We start from the raw sequence: 13,610 nt of genomic DNA, 5'->3' as shown, positions 1-13,610 counted from the left end.
GTGTGTGTGTGTGTGTGTGTGTGTGTGTGTGTGTGTGTGTGTGTGTGTGTGTGTGTGTGTGTGTGTGTACAGAACAGAATGTGTGTGTGTGACATGAGCGTGTGAGGAACAGAATACAGTGCAGGACCTGCTGTGATATACACTATTGGAGAAGTGTGTGTGTGTGTGTGTGTGTGTGTGTGTGTGTGTGTGTGTGTGTGTGTGTGTGTGTGTGTGTGTGTGTGTGTGTGTGTGTGTGTGAGGAACAGAATACAGTGCAGGACCTGCTGTGATATACACTATTGGAGAAGTGTGTGTGATGTGTGTGTGTGTGTGTGTGTGTGTGTGTGTGTGTGTGTGTGTGTGTGTGTGTGTGTGTGTGTGTGTGTGTGTGTGTGTGTGTGTGTGTGTGTGTACAGAACAGAATGTGTGTGTGTGACATGAGCGTGTGAGGAACAGAATACAGTGCAGGACCTGCTGTGATATACACTATTGGAGAAGTGTGTGTGATGTGTGTGTGTGTGTGTGTGTGTGTGTGTGTGTGTGTGTGTGTGTGTGTGTGTGTGTGTGTGTGTGTGTGTGTGAGGAACAGAATACAGTGCAGGACCTGCTGTGATATACACTATTGGAAAAGTGTGTGTGTGTGTGTGTGTGTGTGTGTGTGTGTGTGTGTGTGTGTGTGTGTGTGTGTGTGTGTGTGTGTGTGTGTGTGTGTGTGTGTGTGTGTGTGTGTGTGTGAGGAACAGAATACAGTGCAGGACCTGCTGTGATATACACTATTGGAAAAGTGTGTGTGTGTGTGTGTGTGTGTGTGTGTGTGTGTGTGTGTGTGTGTGTGTGTGTGTGTGTGTGTGTGTGTGTGTGTGTGTGTGTGTGCTGTGATATACAGTAGTGGAGAAGTGAACAATAGAGCGACTGATAACTTCTTATCTCTGAATAACAGCAGTAAACACTTGAGCGATCAGATCCAGAACCAGATCCAGAACCAGAACCAGATCCAGATCCAGATCCAGATCCAGATCCAGAACCAGATCCAGATCCAGAAGATCTCAGTGTTTATAAACAGTGTTTGAGAGTTTATGAGTTTGAGAAGATTGTGTTCTGCTAATGAGGCCCTCAGGGGTCCCGTAATCCACTGTGTGTTTGAGGAGGAGGCGTGTGTGTGTGTGTGTGTGTGTGTGTGTGTGTGTGTGTGTGTGTGTGTGTTATCTGACTCACTCCTGCTGGGCCAATACAATACTACACACACACGCACACACACTGATTCACAGCTCCATCAGACACACTGTATTCGCAGATCTCAGACTGGAGATGTTCCTCTCTTCAGATCTCATGATTAATCATCATATCCTCTCAGATGAAGCGTGTTCTGCTAATGTTCATATGACATTATATCATCTGAACATTATGTCAAAACGTTAGCAAGTTTGGCTAACATTTTTCTAAATGTCACAATAATTTATTAACCAATAAGTATTCATTGCTTCAGTGAGCTCATTGTTTCTGCCTAAAATTATTATATTGTTTAAATAATACATTTTTAGCTAACTGTGTTTTTTTATATGCACATTTCTGAAATACATAACTTAGTGTCCTCTGATAACAGATCACTGTAAACGTTAATGTATTTTCTGTAAAGCTGCTGTGAAATGATGTGTATTGTGAAACGCACTATACAAATAAATGTGAATTGAATTGAATATGAAAACATTATTTCTACACATTCAAAACACAGTTCTGAAATGTTTTAAACGCGTTTTTTCTTCTATGAACGTTCATTCCAGTTTAGATCTACAAATATCACTGAAACCAGTGTCCCTCTTCCAGAAAGAGTCTATCGTTTGATCCAGGAAATCCAGATCTCAGAAGTTTGAGTTCAGGACACTTTATGGAGATCCTGATTCCAGTGAGGCGGATCTTCTCGCTCATACACACTCATACACACTCATACACACTCCTGAGCAAAACAGCTGAATGTGTGGTGCTCTTTTAACAGCCATAACCACTTTAAACACAATCACTGGTCAGGAAATCAGCAAGACTCACTGGAGATAACGTGAATTAGCACAGAATCAGAGTGAGTGTGGTTCCACTCAATGTAAATGAGGAACATCTCTCAGTTTAACGTGAGACACAGTCTTCTTCTGTAGAGAATCCAGATCCAGATCTCCAGAAGTCTGAGCTCAGGACACTTTATCCCACTGAGATGACTGGGAAAAACGTCCCAAATATCCAGAATTCACCTTTAATTCCAATGAGGCGTACCTGTGCATTCTCCCGTCTCTTGCTCACACACACTCTCTCACACACACACTCTGTCTTCTGTGGGGGGAAAGCTGAATATTTAGAGCGCTTTTAACCATTTTAAACACAATCACTGGTCAGGAAATTAGCACGAATGACACAAATACGGTAGATAAAGTGAACGAGCACAGAATCGGCTTCGACTGGATGCAGAGCACGTGTTGTTCCACTCAGTGTTAATGAGGAACATCTCTCAGTTTGATGAGAGACACGATATTCAGTCTGGACTTGGACTTGTTCTTCTTTTCCAACGCTTGCACATTGGATCCTGTTTCAGAGTGTGTGTTCTCAAACACTGGAGGATGAACGGCCAGAACACATTACAAGTTTCTGTTTTCAGGTGTCGTGTTAGCGGATCCCAAGTTAATAACTAATGATCTTTGCAGCGGAAGTGAATCAATCAAAACTAACTTTATCTGGACAGTAACTTTATTCTAGATCTGCTGTATTCTCTGTTACTGTAATCTCCTGTTATCACTGTAAAGCTGCTGTGAAACGATCTAAAAGTGTTGTATAAATGAAGGAGACTCGACTTGTTCTCAAGCCATTTCTTGCTTATCTTCCCAGTTTGGTCAGAAAATAACATCGGATCATTCCTCTTTGGGAAGCAAGACATTCTGTATTACAATCCGAAGACTTTTCACAGTGAAATCCCCACTTCCTCCATTCAGATGCATGTATTATTATATTTCTCAGCAGATATTCGCATCTCCATTCAACATATTCTGCTGAAAGCTTCCTTCTGTCTGGTGTTTTCCTGAGACAGCATTGGCTCTTTCACTAGTAGAGCGTTTGACCAGTGATCTGTGGTCAACACTATTAAAATCCATCTGGGTTTGGCCCTTGTTTTTCCCAGCGGAATGAAACAACAATGTGTTCAGATTAAGACAAACTCAAGATTACCACATTATTATAGATAAAAACACTACCTGGATCATGTGCTATCCATCACACACACCTGCATATCCATTAACAATCATAACAACATTAATAAAAGGTAGTCAGGAATAGATGTCAGGAATGAGTCTATTGGATGCATTAAGCAAACTTTAAACAATAACTCTCAAATGACTTTTTTTATTATTATTATTTTAAAAACAACCGAAACTAACATTATTGTATTCACGCTGAGTCGCGCGAACTAATTAACAAAACCCCATTATCGCTGTTAATAGCGACGCGAGCGATCTGACGCGCGATGTGGATTCAGTCGCTAATCTAACCGTGTGAACAACCTTCAGTTTTCAGGGAGAAGGAATCATTTATTAGTGTAAGCATTAAGACACAAAAGACGCATGTTTATTGGTAGCCTACAATGTTATTTCGCACTATTCTGATTTAAATCATTAATCAAAGCGCATTCCCGTTTTTTGGCATTTGAAACTGTTTATTTATTTTTTTATTTTTTTATCATTTTAATATCGGTTCGTAGATTAATTGCACGCTGAAAATAGGCTCACTCTAAAAAATGCAGGGTTGTTTTAACCCAAATCTGGGTCAAATATGGACGAACCCAACCGTTGGGTTAAAACATTTAATTTAATTTAAAAAAGAACCCAACGGCTGGGTTTGTTAATATTTGACCCTGATTTGGGTTAAAATAACCCTGCATTTTTTAGAGTGTACAGTGTACATGCACTGCGTTTTAATCAAACCAAACCATGCGTTCATTCATCTCATTCTCGTCGAGTTTAATGTTATTACGGCTCATCTTCCTCATTTCATTTCAATTCAACAGCTTTTCATCATAATCATCAGGAGATCGAATTAGTCTCCAATTCACATAAACTCAATCATGAGGGTCTCGTGACTCAAATAATAGAAGAAGACGCTCTAGTTGAATTCGATTATCCTCAGTATCATTAGACTGTCTAACATGCATTATTCCGAGATCGTATCGATTAACGAACAGCCTCGCTCCGCTTTGTCAAAGACAGGTTTCGTCAGATAAAATCTAAACCTTGATCATTGCCTTCATTGAATTAACCGAGCGGCTATTTCTGATCAGACGAGTCTGTGTTTAATCGAGGTGTGAAGCTTTTCATGATTCTATTATGGCGGAATCACAAACACAAGAGTCTGAGACAACAGGTGCATCAGACGGACGAGTGTGTGTGTGTGTGTGTGTGTGTGTGTGAGAGAGAGAGATCTGCTGTCTGGAGGCCATCTTAATTACTGACTGTGTGTGTGAGAGAGAGGGAGTGTTTCAGGTATATGTAATGGGGACATAATGAGCACAATATCCAAAATCTTGGTTCTTGTGGGGGTCCGTTTTTTGGTCCCCATGAAGAAAACCGCTTAAAAATCACGTGATGTTTTTTGAAAATTTAAAAATGCTTCAAGTTTTGTGTGATGAGTAGAGTTGTGTGTGTGTGTGTGTGTGTGTGTGTGTGTGTGTGTGTGTGTGTGTGTGTGTGAGAGAGAGAGAGTGTGTAGGTACAGTTTGTACAGTATAAAAAACATTATGTCTATGGGAAGTGGCCAAAAGTTATATTTTTTTAATGACCCAGTTTGATTAAACCATCAGCATATATGAAGAAAATTGTTTTATATATATATTTTAAATATGAGAGAAGAGCAAAGCACTAAATTCAGTTAATGTAGGCCTATTGATCCGACAAAATTATCTGGCAAAAAAGGCAAAGTAGCTACAGGTTTTATTGTACTATAACAATTATTGTTGATTAGCTTTAAAAAAGTACTTGACCTGGTAGCCTTAAAATTTTCATTTCCTTGAAATTAAAACTAAATTGAGTTAATGAAGGAGGTTTAATCAACGAAAACTCAAAATATGATGTTTTCTGAACCCACTTAATTATCCAAGATGATTTGACAAAAGTAAACAAATTTAAACACACTTTTTACACTGTGAAAAAAAAAATGCAAAGAAAAATAAAAAGCAAACTCCAACTACAACAATCAGTTATTAATATTTCATGGGTTCACTCTTGTTTTTGTTCAGGATTGCTGGGCCAAATTATGACTGCAAAATATGGCATGTTTCAATGAACATAACGTGAATAAAGGGTGAATATGTCAGATGTCTCTCTCTCTCTCTCTCTCTCTCTCTCTCTCTTTCTCTCTCTGTGTGTGTGTGTGTGTGTGTGTGTGTGTGTGTGTGTGTGTGTGTGTGTGTGTGTGTGTGTGTGTGTGTGTTTCAGGTGTCATTTGGTCAGGCCACATCTTTGAAGGACATGATATGTGATGTGAGCTTAGCCTATGCGAGAGTATTTCTTCTCCTTTATTTTTATTTTTTAAAACATTTAGAGAAAAATTGTCTAAAAATCCGTGGAATATAATTCCCATCCCAATTTTTAATCCCAAGAGGGATACAAGAATCAAACTGATTTATTGAATTTTAGCCTAAATTATGGTTTCTATGGACTATTAGTATTTCTAGCAGTCCACAAGCAATGGATATGTCTACTAATTTATAAAACAATGTTAATATTTTTTATACACATTTCGTTGTCGCGCGCGTGCACATCGGCGTTATCGCTGAGGTGAAACCTCCCGCGCTTCTTCACACCTTTAATCCACTCCTCCGCCGCTGATTGGCCCGCGCTCCCGTTAAATCCCACTGGATCCCAGAGATGGACCAGGACAAACTCCAGCATGTTCCTCGATAGGATCCTCCCAGAACTTCAAATCGACACCACCAGAATGATGCTCGAGAGTCAGCAGTGCCGCGTCGCGTCGCGTTGCCCGGTGTCGCGTTGCCCGGTGTCGGGTCCGTCGAGCCCGGTGTCGGTGGGTTCCGAGTCCTGTTGCTCGAGCCCTGAAGCGAAGACGCTCGCGGAGGCTCGAGTGCGACGCCCTCTGAACGCGTTCATCATCTGGACCAAAGAGGAGCGTCGACGCCTCGCGCAGCTCAACCCGGACCTGGAGAACACGGACCTCAGCAAAATACTCGGTGAGTGCTTCATTACAGCATCAGTTAGGCCTACACCGGAATATGCGTTTCATATCGTTCACTGATAAAAAAAATAAATAAAAACGGAAAATGTACTGGTAATTTTAGGATATTATACAGTAACTTTACGGAAATTTCCGTTAAATCTTAAAAAAAAAACATAATGCAATGCGTAATTCAAAATACAGGTAAAACACCTGTAAAAAACAAAAAACAAATACGGAAAAAAATCCTAACCGATCTCATTGCAATTCGTACGTATTTTATGAGATGGCTTATTCGTACGACTTCACTCGTACGAATTTGTACGATTTTTGCTCAATTTTATGTATATTTTACTAGTTGCCCAATTCGTATGAATTCGTACGAATGACCTACCCCTGACCCCGCCACCAAACCTAACCATCACTGGGGTTTAGACAAAAAAAAAAAAAAGGTTTTTGGGGGGGAGTTAGGTTTAGACAAATCGTACGAATTCGTACGAGTGAGGGCGTGAGATAGCGCTGTTGGACAACCCAACCGTTGGGTTAAAATTTTGAATTAAAAAATTTAACCCAACTGCCGGGTTTGTCCAAATTTGGTTAAAACAAAAAAAAAAAGTCCGTCAAAACAACACTATCTCACGACCTCACTCTTACATTTGTCTAAACCCAACCCATAGGCTTATATGCATATTGTAATAAAGTAAGCAGTGTGATGACCATTATACTAAAACTTTGTGTGTGTGTGTTTACAGGAAAAACATGGAAGGCCATGTCTCTGGCAGAGAAGCGTCCTTACATGCAAGAAGCAGAGCGACTGCGAGTCCAGCACACCATTGACTATCCCAACTACAAATACCGGCCCCGTCGACGAAAGTGCAACAAGCGTGCCACTAAAATGCCTTCAACTGAGAACATCAACTCTCCAAACGCTAGTTTCCACCTCAGCGAAAACTTCAACTCTCCAAGCGCTAGTTTCCACCTCAGCGAAAACTTCAACTCTCCAAGCGCTAGTTTCCACCTGAGTTATATTCTTCAAGGTCAAGCCTCACACTGGCCATGCGCGCTTCCACACACTGGGTTTTCACTGGAGAACCACTGTGAGACGACGACATCGCATGGAAACCTGGCGTATCATAACTCCTGTTTCTCGCAGTCGAGCGGGCCGGAGCTCTGGGGGACACAGGTGTGTGTGGGAGGACCTTCTCTGGAGTTTTACCTGGACCAGGTGAGATCCGACATGCTGGACCAGCTTGACCGCAGCGAGTTCGACCAGTACCTCAATCCTGGAGCACAACACACTCCCAACAGAGACTCCAGTGCCGAACGCTTCCAGTGAACCAACGTGTGTGATAAACAGTGTTTATTTATTATATGGGTAACATTTTACAATACGGTTCATTAGTTAACATTAGTAAATGTATTAACCAACAATGAGCAATGCATTTGTTCCTGTATTTATTAATGTTTGTTAATGTCAGCTGATAAAAAAATACAGCTGTTCAGTGTTTGTTCATGTTAGTTCACTGTGACTAATGTTAACAAATACAACCTTTGATTTTATTAATGTATTAGTAAATGTTGAAATTAATATTAACTATGATTAGTAAATGCTGTAGAAGTATTGTTCATTCTTAGGTCATGTTAACTAATTAACCTTATTGTAAAATGCTATCATGATATGTAATGCAAATGTTGCTGACTTGCATGTTGAAAGATCATGACATTGTTTACCTTGAGTTCAGTGTGTATTTATAGATTTTTTTTTATTTTACTTGTGTAAAGTTTGCTTTTTTATGATGTCATAAATAAAATATCTGATCAATCACTTTAATGTTTTTGATTAACTGATTTAATATCTGAATGACATGTAAGTTGGCAGACGTACAACTTATTGATATATAAAAAAAAGGAAGATTTTTTTTTGTTGATGTACAAAACTTAATTTGTTAGCTTTGTGAGGAGGAACTGCTGTTTGCTGTTTTACTCACGCCTTTCTGTCAACAAACCCTCCCCTAAAATCCCAAAACACATATGAGTCCACTAAACAAAGTTTCTCAGATTTATGAAGAAACTTAATACTTCATGTGCTTAATGCTCTACAGAGAATTACTGATGTGTTAGTAAATCAGTCATAAAGCATCAGTATAACACATGAATTGTCTAGAGGCACTAAAGAGTAGGAGGGTCATTCCTGGTAATCAGTGTCTTTTGGCCATCACAAAATGTAGTGAATCTAGTTTTAAAAGAAATGTATGATAGGGTGATGTAAAACATTTGGAAAAATACTCTGGTCAAGCTTGGGTAAATAAATGTAACCATTATTAAACAAAATTAATTAAATGGAAGACCAAAAAATGTTCACCCTGTTATTTATACTCTCCTAAATTTTCATTGTCACTGAATTTTTAACATGTTTTCTTGCTGATTTTAATAAAAAAAATGCGTAACAGGGTGGACAAAATAATAACAGGGTGTACAAACTGAAAACAGTGTGGACAAAATATTAAGGCAGACAAACTGATAACATGGTGGACAAAATAATAACAGGGTAAAGAAAATAATAACAGGGTAGAGAAAATAATAACAGGGTGGACAAAATAATAACAGGGTAGAGAAAATAATAACAGGGTGGACAAAATAATAACAGGGTAGAGAAAATAACAGGGTAGAGAAAATAATAACAGGATGGACAAAATAATTACAGGGTAGAAAAAATAATAACAGGATGGACAAAATAATAACAGGGTAGAGAAAATAACAGGGTAGAGAAAATAATAACAGGATGGACAAAATAATAACAGGGTAGAGAAAATAACAGGGTAGAGAAAATAATAACAGGATGGACAAAATAATAACAGGGTAGAGAAAATAATAACAGGGTGGACAAAATAATAACAGGGTAGAGAAAATAACAGGGTAGAGAAAATAATAACAGGATGGACAAAAATAATAACAGGGTAGAGAAAATAATAACAGGGTGGACAAAATAATAACAGGGTAGAGAAAATAATAACAGGGTAGAGGAAATAATAACAGGGTAGAGAAAATAATAACAGGGTAGAGGAAATAATAACAGGGTGGACAAAATAATAACAGGGTAGAGAAAATAATAACAGGGTGGACAAAATAATAACAGGGTAGAGAAAATAATAACAGGGTAGAGGAAATAATAACAGGGTAGAGAAAATAATAACAGGGTAGAGAAAATAATAACAGGATGGACAAAAATAATAACAGGGTAGAGAAAATAATAACAGGATGGACAAAAATAATAACAGGGTAGAGAAAATAATAACAGGGTGGACAAAATAATAACAGGGTAGAGAAAATAATAACAGGGTAGAGGAAATAATAACAGGGTGGACAAAATAATAACAGGGTAGAGAAAATAATAACAGGGTGGACAAAATAATAACAGGGTAGAGAAAATAATAACAGGGTAGAGGAAATAATAACAGGGTAGAGAAAATAATAACAGGGTAGAGAAAATAATAACGGGTGGACAAAATAATAACAGGGTAGACAAAATAATAACGGGTGGACAAAATAATAACGGGTGGACAAAATAATAACAGGGTAGACAAAATAATGACGGGTGGACAAAATAATAATGGTGGACAAAATAATAACAGGGTAGACAAAATAATAACGGGTGGACAAAATAATAACAGGGTAGACAAAATAATAACAGGTTAGAGAAAATAATAACAGGGTAGACAAAATAATAACAAGGTAGACAAAATTATAATGGGTGGACAAAATAATAACAGGTTAGAGAAAATAATAACAGGGTGGACAAAATAATTACAGGGTAGACAAAATAATAACAGGTTAGAGAAAATAATAACAGGGTAGAGGAAATAATAACAGGGTGGACAAAATAATAACAGGGTGGACAAAATAATAACAGGGTAGAGAAAATAATAACAGGGTAGACAAAATAATAACAGGTTAGAGAAAATAATAACAGGGTAGACAAAATAATAACAAGGTAGACAAAATTATAATGGGTGGACAAAATAATAACAGGTTAGAGAAAATAATAACAGGGTGGACAAAATAATTACAGGGTAGACAAAATAATAACAGGTTAGAGAAAATAATAACAGGGTAGAGGAAATAATAACAGGGTGGACAAAATAATAACAGGGTGGACAAAATAATAACAGGGTAGAGAAAATAATAACAGGGTGGACAAAATAATTACAGGGTAGACAAAATAATAACAGGGTAGAGAAAATAATAACAGGGTGGACAAAATAATAACGAGTGGACAAAATAATAACGTGGACAAAATAATAACAGGGTAGACAAAATTATAATGGGTGGACAAAATAATAACGGTGGACAAAATAATAACAGGGTAGACAAAATAATAACAGGGTGGACAAAATAATAACAGGGTGGACAAAATAATAAGTCAAGTCAAGTCAAGTCAACTTTATTTATATAGCGCTTTTCACAATACAGATTGTATCAAAGCAGCTTCACAGTATTAAATAAAATAGTACATCAGTGTATGTTTTTGGTGTAAAACATCCACGTTTGGTAATGCAGATCAATAGCACTGGTGAATCGATTAATCAAATTAAGTATCCCCAACTGAGCAAGCCAAAGGCAACAGTGGCAAGGAACCGAAAAACTCCATTAGGTGACCTAATGGAGAAAAAAAAAAAAAAACCTTGGGAGAACCCAGGCTCAGTCGGGGGCCAGTTCTCCTCTGGCGTTTATGAAGTAGAGACCGGATTTAACTGTAAGATTAAAATATTATATGAATGCCTGGCTGAAGAGATGCGTCTTTAATCTAGTTTTAAACTGGGAGAGCGAATCTGAGCAACGAACAGTATCAGGAAGGCTATTCCAGAGTTTTGGTGCTAAATGTGAAAATGCTCTCCCTCCTTTGGTGGATCTGGATATCCTAGGTATGACCAGAAGCCTCGAATTTAGTGATCTTAAAGAGCGCGATGGATTATAGGGCGATAGAAGATCCGTTAAATAAACTGGAGCTAAGCCGTTTAGGGCTTTATAAGTCAGTAGCAATACCTTGTAATTAATACGGAACTTTATAGGTAACCAATGTAGTGATGATAAAATTGGTGTTATATGGTCAAACTTTCTTGATCTAGTAAGAACTCTAGCGGCGGCATTTTGGACTAACTGTAGCTTGTTTATTGAGGATGCAGGACAACCAGCTAATAAAGCATTACAGTAATCTAGTCTCGAGGTCATGAATGCATGAACTAGCTTTTCTGCATCAGAAACAGATAGCATGTTACGTAATTTAGCAATATTTCTAAGGTGAAAAAAGGCTGTTTTTGTAACATATGAAATATGATTTTCAAAAGACAAGTTACAATCTAATATAACACCCAGGTCTTTTACTGTAGAGGATAAAGTAACAGGACACCCTACTATGTTAAAGTTGTATTGAAGGAGGTTTTGTGGGCGGTTTTTTGAACCGATAAGTATTACCTCTGTCTTATCTGGATTTAATAAAAGAAAATTGTGCGTCATCCAATCTTTTATATCTTTAACACACTCTGTCAATTTGGATAATTTAGCGTTTTCATCCGGCCGTGATGAAATATATAGTTGAGTGTCATCAGCATAACAATGGAAACTAATTCCATGTTTCCTTATAATATTTCCAAGTGGCAGCATATATATTGAGAATAATAGAGGGCCTAACACAGATCCTTGCGGCACTCCATAGTTTACTGGAGTTATGATCGATTTTTCTCCGTTTAAATAGACAAAATGGTAGCGGTCAGATAGGTATGATCTGAACCAGCTTAATGCTTGTCCTTGAACACCGGTATAGTTTTGTAGCCGATCTAAGAGTATTGTGTGATCTATAGTATCGAACGCAGCACTAAGATCAAGTAAAACTAGTATTGAGATACAGCCTTGGTCAGAAGCTAAGAGTAAATCATTTGTGATTTTAACGAGCGCAGTTTCAGTGCTATGATGCGGCCTGAACCCAGACTGAAACTTTTCATAGGTGTCATTTTCTTGCAAGAAAGAGCCCAGTTGGGCAGACACAACTTTTTCTAATATTTTGGACATAAAAGGAAGATTTGAAATGGGTCTATAATTTGCTAGGTTATTTGGGTCTAATTGTGGTTTCTTAATTAGTGGTTTTATAACTGCCAATTTAAATGTTCTTGGAACATGACCTAAAGATAAAGACGAGTTAATAATATTGAGGAGAGGCTCTTCCACTATAGGTAACACTTCTTTCAATAGTTTAGTTGGTATGGGATCTAATAAACATGTTGTTGTTTTAGAGGAAATGATAAATTTATTTAACTCTTTTTGTTCTATAGTTGTAAAGCACTGTAATTGTTCTTGCGGGGTGATAATCGAGGCTGAATTATAAGGCGCGATTGAAGATTGAACGTTTACAATTGTGGATCTGATGTTTTCTATTTTCTCAGTGAAAAAATTCATGAAATCATTACTACTAAACTGTAACGGAATATTTTGTTCAGGTGACGCTTGTTTATTTGTTAGTCTAGCCACGGTGTTAAATAAGAACCTAGGATTGTTTTGGTTATTTTCTATTAGTTTGCGGAGATGCTCAGCCCTGGCCGCTTTTAGGGCCTTTTTATAGCGTGACGTACTGTCTTTCCAAGCGATTCTAAAAACCTCTAAATTAGTTTGTTTCCATTTACGCTCTAAATTACGGGTTTCTCTCTTTAGAACACGAGTAGTATTGTTGTACCATGGTGCTTTAATTTTCTCTCTGACCTTTTTTAGTCTCATAGGTGCAACAATATCCCATTTTCCAGAGAGAACGGTGCTCATAGTGCTGGTTAGTTCGTCTAGTTCATCTGTTTGTTTAGGTTCAGGCAGCAGCTGAGACAGATCCGATAAGCAATTTGAAAAATGATCTATGGTGGATGGAAGGATTGTTCTGCCTAATCGATAACGCGGCGCAGCATGATATATTACAGGAGTACGTAATATGATAGCAGGGTATAACAGGGTAGATAATATAATAGGGTACAGAAAATAATAACAGGGTGGACAAAATAATAACGAGTGGACAAAATAATAACGTGGACAAAATAATAACAGGGTAGACAAAATAATAACAGGGTGGACAAAATAATAACAGGGTGGACAAAATAATAACAGGGTAGATAATATAATAGGGTACAGAAAATAATAACAGGGTGGAGAAAATAATATCAGGGTTGACAAGTGGTATAAATGATGGATGATTTCACAGCTACATTTTTACTTTATTTTTTAACTGGATTTAGATGGGAAACAATATGTAAAACATTGCAGTGAACATTAAATTCACTTCTTGAACTTTAAACATCAGTTACTTTTCAGATATAACAGAATGGGCGTTCTGATCTAAAATCAGCCAATGCGCATGTCTGAGCAAAAACAAACTAACATGTTTATCAAATAAAGAA

At 37.7% G+C, this 13,610-nt stretch overlaps 1 protein-coding gene across 1 annotated transcript; it reads left to right on the top strand.

The window, feature by feature from the left end:
• Positions 1–5,898: 5,898 nt before the first annotated feature.
• Positions 5,899–7,516, top strand: sox32 (SRY-box transcription factor 32; the record flags this gene model as incomplete). Its single annotated transcript, XM_081358166.1, has 2 exons — positions 5,899–6,196; positions 6,933–7,516. 2 exons carry the CDS (start codon positions 5,899–5,901, stop codon positions 7,514–7,516), a joined length of 882 nt encoding a protein of 293 aa, XP_081214292.1.
• Between the last annotated feature and the right edge of the window lie 6,094 nt (positions 7,517–13,610).

The sequence above is a fragment of the Scardinius erythrophthalmus genome, assembly GCF_964197995.2.
Source record: "Scardinius erythrophthalmus genome assembly, chromosome: 2".
Lineage (NCBI taxonomy): Eukaryota > Metazoa > Chordata > Actinopteri > Cypriniformes > Leuciscidae > Scardinius > Scardinius erythrophthalmus.
Note: the sequence above shows the minus strand (reverse complement) of the source record. Positions and strands in the feature narration are given on the sequence as shown.